Source organism: Bos javanicus, chromosome 4, assembly GCF_032452875.1.
Source record: "Bos javanicus breed banteng chromosome 4, ARS-OSU_banteng_1.0, whole genome shotgun sequence".
Taxonomy (NCBI): Eukaryota; Metazoa; Chordata; class Mammalia; order Artiodactyla; family Bovidae; genus Bos; species Bos javanicus.
Genome location: NC_083871.1, coordinates 64,475,400 through 64,496,310, shown reverse-complemented (window position 1 = coordinate 64,496,310; position 20,911 = coordinate 64,475,400). Strand labels below are relative to the sequence as shown.

Sequence of the window (20,911 nt, the reverse complement as noted above, 5' to 3'; positions counted from 1 at the left end):
AACTGGAGGAAGGGGCCACAAGCCGAGGAAGAAGGGTGACCTTGAGAAGCTTGAAAGATGAGAAAACAGATTCTCCTCTGAAACCTCCAAAAGAAACGCATCCCTGCCAATAACTTTAGTTTAGACTTTGACCCCTGAGTTATAAGAATACATTTCTGTTGTTTTAAGCCACCAAGTTTGTGGTAATTTGTTACAGCAGCATTAGGAAACTAATACAACTATAAAGTGGTTGTATACTTCTGTATCTTGAGTATATGTGAATCTGTATTGGTAAAAGGAAATACATATCCATTTACACTAATAAATACTGACAAAAATTGTGATCATCTACACATATTACTTTGTAATTTCTCTTTACCTAATTTGTTGTGAACAGTGTTTTATGCCAACAGGTTGCATAGAATTTTAATGGTTGCATAAACCATATTTGTGCAAATATGCATATCTATTCCAAACCATATTTCCTTTCTTTTTTTCTAATATACCAGGAACTTTGCTAACTTAGGAATAGTTGATGCAGTATTGTTTTGCTTTTGTGTTCTTTTTGCTGGCTGGCCTGGCTGGCTGTACACATTCATTTCGTTAACCCTCTTCTGACTTCTACTACTGCATCTATCATATGGATTTCAGAATTTTCCCAGTAGGATTTGTTTGAAAGGTCTAAGAAGCCCCAGGTTGGTTGTATTTTTTTCTCTGACTTAAATTTCTGTTATAAAGCCATAAGAAGTCACAGCTTACGATCTTAAGATCATTCAGCAGGCCTCACTTCCTGTCCTGTTTGTCTAGTGTCTTGATGGTCTTTTTTTTTTTGTATTATGTAAATATCTGTGCTGTACTAAGTCACTTCAGTCCTGTTCAAATCTGTGCAACCCTGTGGACTGCAGCCATCCAGGCTTCTCTGTTTGTGGGACTCTTCAGGCAAGAATACTTGAGTGGGTTGCCATGCCCTCCTCTGGGATCTTTCCAACCTAGGGATTGAACCCACAGCTCCTACACCTCCTGCACTGCAGGTAGATTCTTTACTGCTGAGCCACCAGGGAAGCCCCATGCAAATATCTACTTCTAGACAAATACATACAGGAATAAACAAATACTTTCAGAGTACCCTGTTTTGTATGCCCTTAGAACTAATTCTTCCTTTCCCTAAGAAGAATATTGCTGATGGAAAACATTTGGTTAAATTATTTTTCTACTTTTGGCTTTCTCTCAAGTATGAGATAGTTTGCAAAGAATTATATAAAGTTCTGGGAAGCATTTGAAGTCTCATAAATTTTCTGGGCACAAGGCTGCTTCACCCTGAATCATGTGTTGCCATGGAGGGAGGGGCACCCTGGCAAGTAACACCCAGGTGCTCTTGCACAGGATCTGTCTCTGACCTGTTGGTTAACAAGTACCTCTAGCCTTCTGCAGGATTTGCACAGGACCTAACTTTAATCATGGAGGGACTGACCTTAGAAGGGTGTCAGGACCCAGAGGAAATCTGTAGCTTCCTTACCGAATACCACAGGATCGGGAATATTTGTGGAAGGAAGAAATGCTGGGCTCTTCTTGGGTTCTCCAATTGATCAGCATTTCATTTTGTTGCAGTTATGTTCTCTTACAGGGTTGATGGAGGGGAGGGGACGGTCCTTCTGTAAAGGCTCTGGGCCTTTTTACTGTCTGCTTTGTTCCATGGGGTTCAGCCCTAACTTTAGAGCACCTGGATATGTTCCCGACCGTGAAGTGGAGAATAAATTCTACTGCAGGGTTGTGGAAGCATCACTTCCTCAATGGTTTTCTGCCCCCCAACTTCCACATTACCTTTTTTTTAAATTGGAGGATAGTTGTTTTATAATGTTAGTTTCTGCTGTACAACAGAATGAATCAGCTATTAGTATACATATATCTCCCCCCTCTCTTGAGCACATTTTCTTTTAAGCACTCTTTTTCAAAAGTTGAAAGAGAAGCTAATGTTTGACCCATACTCTCAAAGACTTCTCATATATAAGCTCGTTCAAACTTCAAAACAGTTCTCAGTTAAGAACATGAGCCCCAAAGAGGTTGAGTCATTTGCCGGAGGCCACAATAGCTAATTAGTATGGAGCTGAATTGGACCCAGGGTTCTTACTGCCTGTGTCACAAGTGGAGGGGAAGAATGCCTTTCCATTAGGCTGTGACTTGTTGATACCCATATATGGAGAACTGAGGACTCCAACCGGAAGTCCCAGAGCTCTCAGAGGAAACCCATGCTTCCAAGGAGTCACCAAGCTTCCTTCTGGTCCAAAGTGCCAGTCGGCTTTATTTTTTCGTCATCTGTGTCTCTTCTTGAGGAAGCTTATCTAGTGGAGAAAATTGACGACTACTTTTCTGCATTGGTTATGGGTTTATTCAAAGAGGAGGCTGGTGCCATGATGAAAAGCTAGATTTCAAGTTTGCTGGTAATGGGGAGGAAAATCATTTCCTCTATGCTTCTAGGTTCTTCTGGCTGGTCTAGGAATTAAATTGATATGAGACAGAATAACAGGAGAAAATCAAAGTTTAAGGACGTATATATGGGAGGAATCTAAGGAAACTGAGTAACTCACCAAAATGTTTGAAGCCCTCGCCTTAACATCACCTTTAGCTAAAGACAGAAGAGGATGTTGGGTGTAGTGTTTTCAGACTTCAAAAGGGAGGAAGGTGATTGACTTGGAGAAGGTAAAGCAAGTGTTAGGTATACAGATATTTGTTAGGCCACACAGACATTGGGACCTGAGAGAAATTTTAACTAACAGACTGCTAGTTTCCTCCCTGTCTACACACCTAATTCATACTGTAGTAATCTATGGTATAGCTCCCCACCTCCCCTACCCCCGAACAGGTCCTCTATCTACATTCTTTAGGCAGTTAAGTAGGAGATAAAAGAGGGTTTTTGTTTGAGTCTTTTGGGTCTTGCTCTCAACTTGAAATAATGCACATGTCAAAGAGATGTTTTGGGGTGGTAAATTTTGCTCCCCTACACTGGGGAGAATGGGCCACCATTTATAGGGGGAACTGTCATCAGGTTGGCTCATCATCAGTTACTAGGAAAACCAGCATCTGGCACCGGCCACACCTGTAGGCAGTTACTGATTAAGCACTGTGATTAAGATAATTGGACAGTGATGTGAGTGAAGCAGGAATTGGTCAAGCAGGGGCAGTACAGAGAGCAAGAGAACAGCCATCTTGAATGTAGTTCAGTCATACAGTTGGCACAGGGAGGTTAAATTTGCATTGGCCCAGTGCCATCAGGTCCTTGTCCCTTTCTGGGCTTCATCCACATACTTTCTTCAGAGAAGTTAATGGAACTGCTCAAGATGCAGCTTTCTTTCTCACCAATCTCCTATACCAACCATGGCCTGCAGCCTGGTCCTCTTCATGGAGATGTTCAGTCGCTCAGTCGTGTCCAACTCTTTGCGACCCCATGAACTGCAGCATGCCAGGCTTCCCTGTCCTTCAGTATCTCTTGGAGTTTGCTCAAATTCATGTCTCTTGAGTCAGTGATGCTATCTAACCATTTCATCCTCTGCTGCCCTCTTCTCCTTTTGCCTTCAATCTTTCCCAGCATCAGGTTCTGTTCCCTGGTTGACTCTTTGCATCAGGTCGTCAAAGTACTGGAGCTTCAGCATCAGCCCTTCCAATGAATATTCAGGGTTGATTTCCTTTAGGATGGACTGGTTTGATCTCCTTGATGTCCAAGGGACTCTCGAGTCTTCTCCAGCACCATGATTCAAGGGCTTCCTAAATAGCATCCACTGCTCACTTACAGACCATTTAGCACAGTGTTCCTTAAACTTGGCTGCCCCTTAGAGGGGCAAAACAAAGCAACACAAAAGCCCTGGGAAACAAAACAGAACATACTATGCCTGGCGGCACTCTAGTTCAGCTGTTCTCAAATGTTGGTGCTGTCACAGAAGAGAATCACCTGAGAGCTAAAAGATTACAGAACCAAAGGGGCTGCCTGGGAAAAGCCCTGGCCCTTTGTATTTTCACCCAGTTCTGCAGGACATCCTGATAGCACCCAAGACCGAGACAGACCACTGCACTAGATAAGCTAAATCTGAATCTTAGAGGGCACCCAGGTGATTTTTTTTTCAGGTCATCATGATTTTTTCTTTTATTCTGTGAATGTGGTGAATTAATTTTTATTGTGGTAAAATGTACATATTTACCATTTAAACACTTTTTAAAGTTTACAGTTCTGTGCCATTGAATTTATTCACAATGTGGTATAACCATCAACATACCCAGAACTTTTCCATCATCCCAAACTCTCCATTACCCTCTCTCCCTCCAGCCCACGTGAACCGTCATTCTACTTTCTGTCTCCACGAGTTTGCCTATTCCAAGTGTCTCACATAATTGAAAACATACAATATTTGTCTTTCTGTGTCAGAGCATAATGTTTTCAAGGTTCATTCCCAGTCGATTGTAAGGGATAACCAAGATTGAGAAACCACTGAGATGGCTCCACAGCCACTCACCCCTGTTAGCATGTCCTGTTTCCTGCAGAGAGCGGCCCTTGACTCTGGTTTCTGAGCACCTTCCTATGGCAGTTTGCAGTACCTGGTTCCTATGGAAAAGATCCTGTATCTTGTTACTGCTCACGTTAGCAACTCCCCATCACTAGTGAATATCAGGCACCTGTGTTCTGCTGTGGACGCACAAGCTTCTCTAATTACACCTTGGTAACTTCGGGCAGGTGTCTAAACCTGTGCCTCGGTTTCCTCATCTGTAGGTTGGGAATATGATTATAATGAGATTAAATAAACTAATACATCTAAAGCACTTACAAGAGTGCCTGGTACTTAATAAGCACCTATCCATTAAGTATGTGTTAGAGAGAAAGCAGACAAAAAACAGAAAAGTACATGGTGGGAGTTGGGAGATCGGGGTGAGGAGGGGCTGTTGATGTTCACGTATCTCTACTGAATTCTGTTGATAGCTGTGTTATTTTCTTGAACTAGTTATATATGAGTTGGTTTCCTTGTCTGCAAAATGCTAATGAAAATATTATACATTCTTGATTCTAAGTATTATTGTTTACAAATCTTTTACATTTAAATTCTGAAATGATTTGGCAAATGTGGTTAACAACTGATGCCTCCCTAGAAGCGGTCATTAAATTCATGCAGGAATTGCTGTTCCTGAATTTATGATAATATTTACCCAACAAGGTTGCTGCAGAGATTTAATAAGAGAATGTATGTGAAAAATGCTTTGTAATGTGTAAAATGGGCTTCCCAGGTGGCTCTAGTGGTAAAGGACCTGCCTGCCATTGCAGGAGATGTAAGAGATGTGGGTTCAATCCCAGGGTCGGAAGATCCCCTGGAGAAGAGCATGGCTACCCACTCCAGTATTCATGCCTGGAGTATCCCATGGACAGAGCAGCCTGGCAGGCTATGGTTCACTGGGTCACAAAGAGTCAGACACAACTGAAGTGACTTAGCGCGCACACACACACGCACACACACAGTGTAAAACATTATCTCATATACGATGTGAGATAATGTTCTCAAAAGTGGAAGTGCAATAACTTTGTATAGAACAGGACGTGTCATAAAGCACTTTGTGAACTGTTAGGTGTATATCTTAAGGAGTGTATATGGGCCAGTTTTAGCTAGGTATTTTCCCCCATGATGCTGATGCTGGGAAAGACCCTGATGCTGGGAAAGATTGAAGGCAGGAGGAGAAGGGGATGACAGAGGATGAGATTGTTGGATAGCATCACTGACTCAATGGACATGAGTGTGAGCAAGTTCCGGGAGTTGGTGATGGACAGGGAAGCCTGGCGTGCTGCAGTCTGTGGGGTCGCAAAGAGTTGGACACAGCTCAGCGACTGAACTGAACTTCCCCCCATGAAGTTACTGTTGTTTTGCTTCTCTTGAGCAGTGGTAGGGCACTAAAGTGATTTTATTTTTCTAACTGATTTTCTTATCTCACCTCTTCTAGCAGGAGCGGGGCAAGTGTTAACTGGCTGAGCTTTAGTTTTCTCATCTCTGATGAACTTAGCTGTAAGTCTTTCAGGCTTAACCATTCCATGGGGCAGTAGTGTACTGTCTTGACTTTTAGTCCAAACTGTGCTCCTGACTGTGGACCCTGGACAAATCTGTGCCTCAGTTTCCCCATCTATAAAACTGAGTTAGTTTACATTTTAACAGCCCTTCTAGCTTTGTTCTTCCAGCATCCCTAGGATTACATGGCTGAGTCCCTGCATTTCTCATTGAGGTCTGTGAGGAGTATCTGGTGACACGGGGGTCAGGTGTGCTGCTAGTATTCTAATTGCCTGTGTCTGTCCTCTAGGGAACATCCCTGGCTCGGCCGTGCTGGTGTTTGACATCCACGTGATTGACTTTCACAACCCGTCAGACTCCATCAGCATCACCTCCCACTACAAACCCCCTGACTGCTCAGTGCTGAGTAAGAAAGGGGATTACCTCAAGTATCACTACAATGCCTCACTTCTGGACGGGACCCTGCTGGATTCCACGTAAGGGCAGCAGGGATCGGTGGGGTGTGAGCCTGGCGGATTACAGTCGGTATTCCCGTGGCCCCCCTTTTCTTGTCCCGATACTCATCGAGGGCTTTTATTTCCATGCCTTTGCACTGTGTATCTTAAGTGTACGTCACTACTCTGGTACCTTGTTCTAAGAGTTCCCTCTGAACGGTCTCATCTTGTCCCCTTGAAACTGTCTGAAAAGATCTCGTAACTACTGTCTTTAAAAATTAACCCACAGATAAAATCCAAGCTCCAGAGTCTCTCTGGAGGCACGTGAGGCTCTCTTGTCGCTCCGTTCTGCCTCAGCAGTCTCATCTTCTGCTGAGGTCCGTCTTCGGCCGCCCAGGGGTGCCGTGTGCCGTGGTGCAGGATATGCACCGCGTTCATCCTTCCTTCTGGCCAACTTCTGCCCTGGCCTAAGTGCCTTCCCTTTTCGCAAGGTCTTTGCCTAGTTCCTAGGAAGAATCAACTGTTCTCACTTCTGTAGTCTCATAATGTTTTATGTATTACCTGCCTTTTAGTTGGGGGCTTCCCAGGTGGCTCAGTGGTAAAGAATTCGCCTGCCAATGCATGAGACACAGGAGACGTGGCTTTGATCCCTGGGTCAGGAAGATCCCCTGGAGGAGGAAATGGCAACGCACTCCAGTATTCTCACCTGGGAAATCCCATGGACAGAGGAGCCTGGCGGGCTACAGTCCATGGCGTCACTAGCGTCGGACACGACTGAGAGATTGAGCTGCGCACACACCTTGTAGCTGTTTTTGTTTCTATCACTGTTGCTGGTCTGAACACCTTAGATACTCAGCATGTTTATTCATCTTTTTACTCCTTACACTTAGCCCAGAACAGAACGCAAAGGAAGTATTTTATAAATGTTAATTGAGATGAATCTAAAACCATATTACTAGGAATCAACAGTGTATACTAGTATCATGCAGGTAAAAGGAGCTTTGCTCCTTATGTATCTGAATCTTTAGATTGTCTTTGGAAGTGAAAGTCGCTCAGTCACGTCCAACTCTGCGACCCCATGGACTGTAGCCTGCCAGACTCCTCTGTCCATGGAATTCTCCAGGCTAGAATACTGGAGGAGGTAGCTGTTCCCTTCTCCAGGGGATCTTCCCAACCCAGGGATTGAACCCAGGTCTCCTGCATTACAGGCGGATTCTTTACCATCTGAGCCAAGGTAATATGTTATTCTCTTTGGGAAGGAAACATTTTCAGCCTTTCTTTGTGTCTCCATATAAGTACATCCATTTTTGTACTGAGCCTGGCTTAGAATCCTAAGTTTAGTCTTAAGGAGAAAGAACAGCTTCATATAAATATGTGCTACTGCATTTATTCTAGATGGAGAGGGTCTTATCTCCTTCTTACCCATCCCTTTGTCTTCTAGCCTCAGGTGACAGAGTGTGGCTAGGTGTGGATAGCTTGAGGGACATACTGCTCAGAGCATTCTCTCTGGTGCTTTGAGACCTAAAGCATTTAATGTATTTCATCAGATCTAAAATGTGTTGGTTGTTAGAAGCATCATTTTATGTATCTCAAGAAACTAAGAACGCTGTCAAAAAATAACAACATGATGTCTGTTGTAAGATGTATCCCAAATCAAGAAGAAATTAAAATGTGAAAAAATGTGCATTACAGAATCAATGAAATATGCTCTAGCTCCTGGGGCCCAGATTTACAGGAGAATCTAGCTTACAACAAACTTCACTGCACTAATGATTAGAAACTTGTGGAGGACAGTGGGGAAGAAGCATGGCTTGCATTTGTTCTGGGTTCAGTGAGCTTGTGCATGGGAAAACAAGGTTAGGACAGCCTGTAAGGCTGATGGCCAGCTGTCATTGCTGGGGCTGACATTCCTATTCTTGTTGGTCCTCCTACAGCTTTGGAAAGGGGAAGTGGGGGTGGGAAATGAACAAAGGAATTTCTTTGGTGGATCAGGATATGCGTCTCTTGTGGGGTGGGGGAATCCGATTTCCTGCTTCTGAGGCCTGTTTGGCGGATGCACAATATTCTTACAGAGCATGCAGGAGCCACGTGACACTCCTTCCTCTTCCCAGAGACTCCATCCTGAACCACGAGAGTCATTTGTGTCACGTGTACATTGACACGAAAGAGCAGTGTCTGGGCGGCCCTGCAGGTTCTCTCCTGGGTGGAAGTTTCAGAGTACCAGAGTCGTGGGAAGTGCGGCAGGAGAAGGCTTACCTGTGTGTGGGAGTAGCTTCTTCTGGAGGATGGGGTCTGGCCCCACCCCAAGCCCACGTGGGCTCTATTAACAGCTTGGCAGGTGCGGCTGTTGTTGCTCATTGATCGCGACTGGGAGAGTCTGTGATGGAAGGGAGAGAGGGGAACGTGGGTGGAGAGCCAGAGAGGGCTGCCTGTAGGCAGGAAGCAGGAAGCTTGCGGCGAATGGGAAGCCGGGAATACACAGAAGGAATGAGGAGAATGTCTGAGACAGAAACTGGCAAATCAAAAATAAAAGGATGACTTGAGGGAAAAGAATGAGCTGGGTTTTCAGAGATGACATGTAAAAACAAGTTTCTTGTTTAGAGGGTTCTCTTCATGTGTGTTGAAACTGGCCTCAGAAAAGAATAAACACTTGTTGTTTGATAACTCAATGAGTTCTTGGATATTCTGTAAGATTTTGAAACCCAACTGTCCCATGGGAAGTTGCCCAGGGTCCCTGGAGAGAGGCAGTGTGAGGGCGCCTCTGTGCTGCTGACAAAGGAGGGTTGTGTTGGGGTAGGGCAGAGGACGAGCCCTCCCTCAGGCCTGGGGCCAAGGCGTCCAGTGTTCTGGAACTGGCTTTGTTTCCCTTTCACCCCAGGTGGGACAGATGCCAATGCTGTTTTGGCCCTTCGCCTGCAGGAGGCTAGGAAGCGTGAGAAGGGGAGGTGACCAAAGGGGCGGTACCTTCCTTGTCACCACCTGGTGATGGATATCAAGGGGGCACCAAGATAGCCAGGAGATGTTTCTTTGGATTTGAAGAATATTCCCATTGTTTGCTTTTAGGAAGTGATAGGAATGCATCAATTTGAAAATAGATTTACTTTCAGTACTGATTGAGGTGACTTTTATTTGGATTCTCTTGGGATTTTGGGCATCAAGGCTCATTAAAAGCATGGCCCAAGTTAACTGTTATTATTCTGGAGTCATAGAGTGTTACAGGCACAAGCATGTCGCACTCTCAAGGCTGTCCATTTATTGAGCTCCTGATGCTTGCTCTCCTCCGTGCCAAGCATATTATTTGCTATTTAGAATATCCTGTGCAATAGCTGTTATTATCTCTATTTTATAGATGAGGAAACTGTAAAACTATATTTCTGTCAAATTAAGCGGCAGAACCAGGATTCAGACTCAGGTCTTGCTGAATGCAAATCTGGGTCTTAACTACATTACATATTTTTAAAATTTTCATGAAAATTTCTGACTAAAATTTCAGAACACTGACTAAAACTGAGTGACTTAGCAGGTATTTACGCATATCCCACTTGTTTTGCCAAATGTTCTGTAAGGTCTTTTATAACAAGAGGATTCATTGCAATATGCCCAAAACTCTCAACCAGTTCCTCAGTCGTCCCTTGATTTTCACCTTGAAACTTGGTGATTACAGGCTGGTTGTTTTGCAGACTGTCCCTCAGTGTGGGTTTGTGTCCTTATGATTCCACAGGAGTTCTGTATCTTTGGCAGAAAGATCACAGAAGTGACATGTTCTCAGGAAGACATGCTCAAGTACCAGTGGGTTGATGGCCTAACCAGAGATTCTTCTGTTTCATTTTCAGGTGGAATTTAGGCAAAACGTATAACATCGTTTTAGGATTTGGACAGGTCGTGTTGGGAATGGATATGGGTCTCAGAGAGATGTGCGTTGGAGAGAAGCGGACTGTGATCATTCCGCCCCACCTGGGCTACGGCGAGGCTGGCGTGGGTGAGTCTGTAGTAGAAAAGGCATCTGGGACATGGTCATTGTTTGTATTTTGTGCTTTTTGATGTTCTAACACAATATGCTTCTTCCATTTAAAACCCCAACCCAGAAAAGCTGTGGTTTTTATTCAAGTCTTTAGCATTTTTATTTCAAAACCCCATGAATTTGGTGTGAGTGCCATGTTAATGGGATTAAGCAGGGGTTTCTGTGGGAGAAAAAAAAACAAAAAACCCTTGACTCTTTAGACTCACGTGTGGGAAATGTCACTGAAAGGGCTTCCCAGATGAGCTCGGCGCTTCCTTGGGAAACTGTTTCCTGGGACAGTGGAATGCTATCTAAGAAGCTATCTAAGAAGATTTCCTTGTGGAAAAGATTGGTGTCAAGTTCTGGAAATACTGGTGGTATTTGCCCTCACAGCTATTATGGTTTGATTCATGATTTTGGCCAAAATGAACCCTCCTCATGGGGTTTGGCGGGAACCCCTTCTTTTTCAGTTCTTGTACTTTTGCTGTTTGGAAATGGAGTAGATGGGAAGTGCTAATTTACAGAAGTGATAGGCACTTTGGATTGATTTTTTCAAATTTTTTAAATAATTGGAGAAGATATACTCTATGCTATTTTCCCCAATCTGAGAAAAAACACTTAAAAAAAAATGTATCCTGTAAGATTATACTCCCATGACATATAATTAATTACAATATATAATTTAAAATAATACACATTACATTTATTATAGTCACATACTTCTAAGTTATTTTGGGCCCATACTGTATATACTGTTCTAGAATTTGTGTTTACAAATCACATCATGGCTCATGATTTTAAGGCATAATGTATTATTCTTAAAGTTCTGTGGTTAAAGTTATTCAAAAGTTGTACCATTGTAGTCTCTGCTGGTTGCTTTTAAACTTCTTTTCACCAAGACACAGTAAGAATTACATTTTATCTCCCAATTAGTGTTATGCATAAGCATACAATTTATACCTCGTATATGTATACATATGGGCTTCCCTGGTGGCTCAGTGGTAAAGAACCTGCCAGCCAATGCAGCAGCTGAGGGTTTCATCCCTGCTCCGGGAAGATCCTCTGGAGAAAGGAAAGGCAAACCACTCCAGTATTCTTACCTAGAGAACCCCACGGATACAAGAGTCTGGTGGGCTACAGTCCATGGGGTCACAAAGAGTTGGACATGACTTAATGACTGAGCAACAACAATAATACGTATAGATTTAGTTTTATATGATTAAAACTAAGTTCCATAAAATAGTATCTATCCTTTTTATGTATAATGTACTCTGATTTTATTCTCTCACTAATTTAAAAAAACGTTGGTCTCATTCTTTAAATTGATTTGAGACTCACTACCTACAGTTTGGAAAAACCACTTGCTGAGGCTGAACTTTTTGCTGTCCCAAGAGATTCCTCCATCCATGAGGCAGCCAGAGCCTGGGTGTTGGGGCGGGGGGCAGAGGGGCATGCTCGCTGCCTTGTTGTTAATGCCACCTCCACCCCTGTCCTGTGGCAGATGGAGAAGTGCCCGGCAGTGCCGTGCTGGTGTTTGACATCGAGCTGCTAGAGCTCGTGGCTGGCCTGCCAGAGGGGTACATGTTCGTATGGAACGGTGAGGTGTCAGCCAACCTCTTTGAAGAGATCGACAAGGATGGTGATGGAGAAGTCCTCCTGGAAGAGGTAACTGACCTTGTTGAATACAAGTGGGGCCCAAGGAGCTCAGGGAAGCTCCCTGGGCTGGGGCACCTATCCTGAATGTGAACCCACTCAGAGTGAGGATACCGCTGCTTGCTCCTTGTGATCTGTAAACTGCATGCTCGTGTGTCAGGCGCTTGCACACACACACACTAAGTCCTCTAAGTCGAAGCTCACAGTTCCTCTTTGAAGAAACTGAGGCCCTGAGAAGTTCAGGGGTTGATTCCACGGCTCACGGATCTGGACTCAGTTCTTCGTTCCTGGGTGCTCACTGCGGCCTGCATGGTTCTAAGTGTTTTTCACATATATTATCTTGCTTAGCCCTCATGACAGCCGGGTAATCACCCCTATTTTTCAGAAGAAAACAGCTGTGCACAAAGAAGGTAAGTGGCTTGCCCAAGTTTGTACAGCCATCCAGTGGTTTGTAGATGTCTTGATCGTCTAGATCCTGTGTTGTTTCTCCTGAATGAGACACCCTTTGTGGAGCTGGGCAAGAGAGTCTTTGTCTTGTCGCAGCTCTGGGGAGTTTCAGGTCTCTGCCTGTTCCCATCTCCTTGTTCAAGGATGTGGCTCCAGCCTTCTCCCCTTCTCTCTTCTATCATCCACATTTTCCCAACTTCTGGACTATTCCCATTAGCTTAAGAGCATGCTGCTGTTTTTCTTTATTAATGCATCTTCCCATTTCTTTTATTTTTTTTGCTTTCTTTACAGCAGAAGCCTCAAGAGTTGTCTGTCCTTCCTGCCTCCAGTTCCTTTCCTCCTAATCTCTTTTACACCCAGTCCTGTTGGGTTTTTATCCTCCACGCCACTGAACTTGGTTTCTTGCTCAGGCACTGAACCCAATGGTCAGTTCGCAAGCTTGCTTTAGCACAGCTGTTTGCTTTTTGAGACACCTTCTTTTCCTGGCTTCCACCTCACAGTTTCCCCAGGTTCCTTCTGCCTCACTGGTAGCTGCTTCTCCCAGGGCTTTTCAGAGTGGAGGGCCCCAGGCTAAGTCCTGAACTTTGCTCTCCTCCCCCTTGACATCATCCCTTGGTGACCCCCTCCCATCCTAAGGCTTTATCGTCTTCATTCTGATGGCTTCTAGATTGGCAGCTCCGGGCCTGTCTTCTGTCCTCTTCACACTAAGGTATCAGCTGCCCACTTGACATCGTCATTCACTGAACCCCCAATATCCCCACAAAAACTTGCTTCACCCAAAGCCTTTCCCATCTCATTCGATGACAGCACTTCCCTTCCAGTTGCTCAGGTGAGAGCACCCAGTCATCTCTCCTCTTCCTCTCACAGGCTAGATTAAATCCATCAGGAAATTATTCTAGCTCTTTCTTGAAAATATACCCAGAACTTGACCACTTCTCACCACCTCCGCTCCATCGCACCTCAATCCAGTGTCCATCACCTCCCATGGACCTCTGCAGAGGTCTTCCTGCTCACACCCTTGCCCCTCACAGCAGCCAGAGTGGTCCTTCTAAAACGTGAGTTGGAACAGGGCCTGCTTCATCTCAGAACTCTGCAGAAGCCTCCCGTCAGGCAGCATCCCGCAGGCCCCAAACCCTTGTAGTTGTCCAGCCTGGAGACTGCAGAAAGAGCCTGGAGATGGTGACAGAGACATCAACAACTTATTGAACAGGGATCTTCCATGTCTGCAGCAAAGGTCCTGGAGTGTCACCCCCACAGTATATGGTAGATAGGACATAGCAGGAACCTTTACTACCCAGGGGAGAAGGCTGCTGCTGCTGCTAAGTCGCTGCAGTCGTGTCCGACTCTGTGCGACCCCAGAGACAGCAGCCCACCAGGCTCCCCGTCCCTGGGATTCTCCAGGCAAGAACGCTGGGGTGGGTTGCCATTTCCTTCTCCAATGCATGAAAGTGAAAAGTGAAAGGGAAGTCACTCAGTCATGTCTGATGCTCAGCGACCCCATGGACTGCAGCCTACCAGGCTCCTCTGTCCATGGGATTTTCCAGGCAAGAGTACTGGAGTGGGGTGTCATTGCCTTCTCCGGGAGGTGAAGGAGGCTACCATTAATAGGGGAATTAATGTCAGGTTGGCTCATCAGTTACCAAGGAAACCAGCAGCTAGGACACAACCCTCACAGGCCCTCAGGTTAAGACCATCATGAGGGCAGATATTTCCCTTTAATAAACTAGCAGGTGGAGCTGTTTTGGCATAAAGAGGAGAGCAATCACTAGCTGGGGCAGGGTTTCTTGTGAGTAGGGTGTAGGTGAAGCAAGGGCTGGCCGAGCAGTAAGAGAACAGCTGTATTTGTTGGCCTAATCATACATGCCTTTATATTCAAAGTCTTTGCAGTGGCCCCCAAGGGCCCCACAAAGCCCTCTACCACCTGCTCGCTGTGCCCTCCTTCCATCGACTCTCCCTTTGCTGTGCTGTAAACACACTGGGCATGTGTCCACCCGGGGCCTTTGCACCGGCTGTTCTCTGCTCAGCAGACATTTCCCCTAGGTAACTGCTAGGCTTGTTCCCTCACTTCCTTTAAGCCTCGATACACACTTCTCTTTAGCACTGTGCATTTACCCTGACCACCGAATTGATACTTAAACCAATTCCCCTGGCTGTACTCTTGATCTTCCTGACTTGGCTGACTCTTTCCTTTCTCTGGAGCATTTTATTTTCTAACTTAATATGTAGTTTACTTACCTTTTAAATGTTCCTTTTTTAGTGTTTGCAAAATATTCTAAATGTTCCTTTTTAATAGTGTATCTTTTCCACTAGTGTATGCTAGAATTACAAGAGCAGGATGTTTTGTTTATTGATGAATCTTTAGGCTCTAGAATGCTGCTCAGCATACAGTAGACAGTAAGGTTTTATTGTATGAATGAATGAATTTTCAGAGGCAAGGATGATTAGGGGATCAGTCGTAGGTGGAAAACTAAGTGTTGATTTAGGGAAACAGGATAGTTCCAGTGACTGCTAGGTACTGGCTGCCTGGAACCTAAGCACTCCTATAGTCATTTTGTCCAAGGTTTTTAACCTGCATCCAGAGGTTAAAGCCATCCCTGGTGGCTCAGAGGTGAAGAATCTGCTTGCAGTGCAGGTGATGCAGAAGATACGGGTTCTACCTCTGGGTCAGGAAGATCCCCTGGAGGAGGGCATGGCAACCCACTCCAGTATTCTTGCCTAGAGAATCCCATGGACAGAGGAGCCTGGTGGGCTACAGTCCATGGGGTCACAGAATTGGACACAACTGAAGAGACTGAGCACGCGTGCTGGAGGAAAAAAATCTAGATCATATAGCTCAGAAGATTTTGTCTGTTGTGCTGGCTCAGACTCAAATTCCAACCCCACTGTCCCAGGACCGCCTTGTTCAGGCTCCAGCTTGGTGTCTTCGGCTACCCTGTCTCATGGTCTGTACTGCCTCTTTCTCTCCAGTTCTCAGAGTACATTCATGCCCAGGTGGCATCTGGAAAAGGGAAACTCGCTCCTGGATTCGATGCTGAGATGATCGTGAAGAATATGTTCACCAACCAGGACCGAAATGGAGATGGGAAGGTCACGGCTGAGGAATTTAAACTCAAAGACCAGGAGACAAAACACGATGAACTCTAAACCTGCCATGAGCCACTCGCGTGATACCAAGCCCCTGTTGTGGCAGAATGTGCACTGAGGGTGCGCGGGTCTCTCAGAAGGGGATGGTCAGCAAGTAGTCGACGGATCACATAGCTCCTGGGACATACATCAGGGTGGGTTGATATTCATGGTGAGAATTTTAGGCTGATGCCAGTGACACTACATAAAATCAGTGCGGGGGCCTTCGCATGGGTGGTGTAGAATAGTCAAAGTGCTGCATTGTCAGCTATTGTTTTGTGAGCCTTCTGGGTGGGTGGTTTTGTTATTAAAGGAAAACAGCATCATACAGAAGTTGCAATCATCTTGGAGGGAACAGAGGAAAATGTGTCTGGGATATCTACATAAAGAGGATTAAAAATGTTAACTTGCTGGTGTTTTCAAAGTGTTCTCCAGGTGGCTAGAAAAGAGAGGGCAGGTCCCAGCAGCATTCCCAGACAGCCCCAGGAAACTTCTTAGCAGCCTATACAAGACCTGGTAATGCCCAGTCTCCACCACGCCTACACACACACACACACACCTGGTAAATCCCAGTCTCCAACACGCCTAAACACACACACACACACACACTTGGTAATTCCCAGTCTCCACCATGCCTAAACACACACACACACACCTGGTAATTCCCAGTCTCCACGATGCCTACACACACACACAGCTGGTAATGCCCTGTCTCCACCATGCCTACCTACACACACACACACACACACACACACACCTGGTAATGCCCAGTCTCCACCATGCCTACACACACACACACACACACCTGGTAATGCCCTGTCTCCACCATGCCTACACACACACACACACACACACACACACACCCCTGGTAATGCCCGGTCTCCACCATGCCTACACACACACACACACACACACACACTTTTCTGGTTAATCACATCCCACCTTGTTGTCCTTCTATTGGCCAGGTAACTTGGAGGTTACAAAGAAAATCAGTGGACCAGACATAAGGCATGTTGTACCATGAGCAGAGAAATTGATTCTGCATTTGTCACGTAAGATTGTCTGCTTTACTCTTTCTTATTCTCATCACTCTATCCCATAGCACCCTCTCTTCCCGCCCTGAATCCTTCGATCAGATAGATACAAGTAGGGCTGATGGCTCAGCCACACTCGAGTTATCTCACTGTAGCCAAGACAGAAATGTCATCCCAACAGGTGAGCATAAACGAAGTGATGTATTTCTGTCACCCCTCTGTCCCGGAGAAGGAAGTGCCCTAAGGCCTGGGGCCTCTCTGTGTAGGACACTGTGCCTGCTGACCTGTCATGTTATGCAGTAACCACCTTGCTGCCTATGTCCCCTCATGGTGGTGGCACTCACCCTGAAGTAACCAATGATTTTCCTTTTGAAGCGACTTTGTTTGACTAATTTAAACTATTTTGTACTGATGTAGCCCTGAGATAGTTCCTGAAAATGCTGTGCACTCATTCAGTGGAACAAATGTTGGAAAATGAATTTTTCATATATAAAATATTGAATTATCAGGTTTTGTGTTTTATTTGAAGGTCCATTTCTCCCATAAGAATACGCCATGCCCCCAGAATCCCCTTGGTTAAAAACCCAGCAGGAGTGAGTTGAAAGAAGTGGAAGATCGCTGTACAGTAGAAAGGGGGTGTATCTGTCAGGGTCTTGGCTGGAAACATACACTCAAGTGGGACGTCTGAAGAGAAGTGAATGAAAAGACTCTTTACACGAGTGTGGTGGGGTTGGGGCGGGGCGGTGCAGTCAGGATGCCAAGGTACCCATGACTGCTGTTGGGTGTCAAGAGTGGGAAGCCGATCTAATGCTGGGACTGAAGGGTCAGGGGGAGCCTGGGCAGGGCTGCCTGGTAGGAGTGGGTGGAGGGACACAGCCACCCCCAGAACTGTGGCTGGCAGTGGGCAGAGTGGTGAGAGAGGAAACACTCATCTTCTCCGTCCTGCTCCCATCAGCTGAAGCCAATCTGAAGCCAGAGGGCAAGGAGCTCAGGGGCTGGTGTTCTGATTTACTCTTAAAAAAAAAATATTTGGCTGCATCAGGTCTTAGTGGCAGCCCACAGCCTCTCTAGTTATGGCACACAATTCAGTTGCTCTGTGGCATGTGGGATCTTAGTTCCCCGACTAGGGATCAAACCTGTGTCCCCTGCATTGCATGGTAGACTTGCAACTACTGGACCACCAGGGAAGTCCCTGGTTTACTCTTTGCAGAGGCAGCTTCAGGGATTCTGTGTGCTTTTGGGAGGGGAAAGAGGTGCCCATGGCCTTCCCGGCCACCGCCGCCATTGTCACTAATGTTCCTTAACCCTCCTCTGTGGAGCACACAGTCATGCAGCTTTTTCATTTAACAGAATTCCTTGAGTGCACTAGATAGGTTAATGATCTGTTGAATTGCCCTTTGGAATGCATTTGATTTGTAACATCTTTATACTCACATGTTCATGGAGATGAATATCTTGTGCTTATTCTCTACCCTAGATCTCTAGCTGGTCCTGTTTGAATTTCTTCACTGGCTATTTTCTACAGTAGCAGGTTGGCTGAATAAAAAATAAGTTTCTCTGGGGAATTTAAGGACTGTGAGCCTTAGAGCTTCAAGAATGGAAGGAAACTTTAGCTGGTATTTGTTTTTGTGTTTAAACTGCCTGCCTGACTGCTGACCTGAAACACTGGTCTTTTCTGGCCTTTAGATTCAGACTGAAATACTGGCTCTTCTTGGGTCTTTGTCTTATTGGCTTTTACTTTTTAGCTTTATTGAGGTGTAATTTAAAAAACTGTTTAAGACATTTCAATGGTTTGTGATGATTTGACATAAATATACATTGTGAAAGGATTCCCATCAACTTAAATTAACATATACATCACATTTTTTTAGAGAACATTTAACTTCTACTGTCAGCAAATTTCAACTATATGATAGTGCTGTCAACTATAGTCACCATGATATACACTGGATTCACAGACCTTATTTATCTTACAGATGAAAGTTTGTATCCTTTTATTTCCCCCACCCCCTAGGCCCTGGTAATCACCTTTTCTCCCCTCTGACTTCAACTTTTTTATTTTTTTGTATCTACATATATAAATGATACCACACAGTATTTAGCTTTCTAAATCTAGCTTATTGAGTGCCGCCTGGCACTTCCATTCTTTCCGTTGCTAACGGAACATACGTCATTTTGTCAGGGAAGTTGGCCTGACTGCAAAATTATATGTAAGCACTTTAATATCAGGTTTCTAGGAACAGAGTGGCTTTCTTTGAAGCCTTCTTCTCTTCTCTTGGATCTCTGAAGTCTTTTTTATAAAATAAGAATGCTACTCCCAATTATTTACTCCTGTTTTTGGATATTATCAAAATAGTGTTTGATACTGTGTGGTCATCCTTCATGTTGGAATTTCAGTAGTTTAGGGGAGTTTCTGGAGAAGGCAGTGGCACCCCACTCCAGTACTCTTGCCTGGAAAATCCCATGGACGGAGGAGCCTGGTAGGCTGCAGTCCATGGGGTCGCTGAGGGTCGGACACGACTGAGCGACTTCACTTTCACTTTTCATTTTCATGCATTGGAGAAGGAAATGGCAACCCACTCCAGTGTTCTTGCCTGGAGAATTCCCAGGGACGGAGGAGCCTAGTGGGCTGCCGTCTCTGGGGTCGCACAGAGTCGGACAGGACTGAAGCGACTTAGCAGCAGCAGGGGAGTTCCTTGCAGCTTACAGTGGCCCTATTTAAATATCATTTAAATGCAGATAAGATTTACAGTACTCAAATTTTCTTCTCTGAGCTCTAGTCCACTTACGGTATCATCTGTACATTTCATAGGCATCCCAAACTCAGTGTGTCCAAAATAGAGTGTATATTCCCACTCCCTTCCCAGCACCGTCCATCCAAGCCAGTGCTCCTCTCTCACCCAACACATTTAATCCCACAGCAAGTCTTGACATTTCTAAATTGGTAGTGGCTAGAAGAAGCTGTAGAGACTGTTCTTGTGGCTTTTATTTTAAAGGGAGGTGACTGACTGAGCAGTGACAAGAAAGCAGGTCAGAACTTTAGTATTCCTTACACTTACACCACAGTGTGCTTGTTTGTGGACGCATATTATAAACTCCTTTGGAAAATAGCCAATATGGCAAGCTCTAATAGCAAACACAGGAGTAAGGAGCTATCATTTGATAAGGGAGTCCCAATTTTTTCTATGTGAAAAAGTCCTCCAGGTAATTGACACCCCACCCTGCCTCCATGCCATGGGCTTCCCAGATGGCACTAGTGGTAAAGAACCTGCCTGCCAATGCAGGAGACAAAGAGACTGGGATTCAATCCCTGGGCGGGGAAGATCCCCTGGAGGAGGGCATGGTAACCCACTGCAGTATTCTTGTGTGGAGAATCTCATGGACAAAGGAACCTGGTGGGCTACGGTCCATGGAGTCATAGAGTAGGACACGACTGAAGCGATTTAGCACGCACACACATGCCATGCTATCTGCTTTAAAGCAAGAAGCTTGGTGTTGAGTTCCATTCTGGAAATACCTAAGTGGGGACCGTCTACTTTCTGCCACTGTGTGCTTTGTTTCATTGTTTATTATAAAAAAGAGAAGCAGTGATGGAGAATACAGATGGGATGCAGGAAAAAGGTTTGCATCACAAGACCTTGCCTCTCTACCACGTATGACTGGACTAGACATTACTGCCCATACTGGATATCAGAACCAGCTGGACATGCTTTGTCTGTATCATGGCTCAGATGCTAAGAACACCAACTAGTTGCTCACAGACTGCAGTTCAAGGGCTAGGGTCAGGATCAAATTTATCACAATGGCAAGACTTAGCCTTGTGTAAACCAATTACAGGGCAGCCAAAATTTGGAATGGAAAGTCAGGCTGCAGAGAAGCATACTGGTTCCTAATGCTGAAGTACGCTATTTTAGTCACCATGAGACCCAGCGACATTTTTTCTGCCTATGGCTGTTTGTGAAACACTGAGATGTACAATAAAGTACCTCTTTTACTAATATTTTCACAGGGGGAAAACAATTTTCCCAGGCCCCACTATTTTCTGAAGGGCAAATTAAATTTTCTCTGTAAAAATCTTTTTTATTCTTATAGTGTATAAATCTGAAATAAGTAGGCACTATGACAAAGATATCAGGATTCATATATCACACATATATGCAAGAAAATCATGGCAGGCTTTGCTAATGAATAATAATAGTCTTGACAGAA

General features: G+C 45.0%; 1 protein-coding gene across 1 annotated transcript in view; it reads left to right on the top strand.

Moving 5' to 3' along the window:
* Positions 1–17,210, top strand: part of FKBP9 (FKBP prolyl isomerase 9) — a 43,523-nt gene extending 26,313 nt beyond the window's left edge. The window contains exons 7-10 of the mRNA XM_061414169.1: positions 6,301–6,487; positions 10,279–10,424; positions 11,947–12,110; positions 15,513–17,210. Of these exons, the coding sequence (XP_061270153.1) occupies positions 6,301–6,487; positions 10,279–10,424; positions 11,947–12,110; positions 15,513–15,689 (674 nt within the window). The 3' untranslated portion in view covers positions 15,690–17,210. The remainder of the gene's footprint in view (positions 1–6,300; positions 6,488–10,278; positions 10,425–11,946; positions 12,111–15,512) is intronic.
* Positions 17,211–20,911: the final 3,701 nt, after the last annotated feature.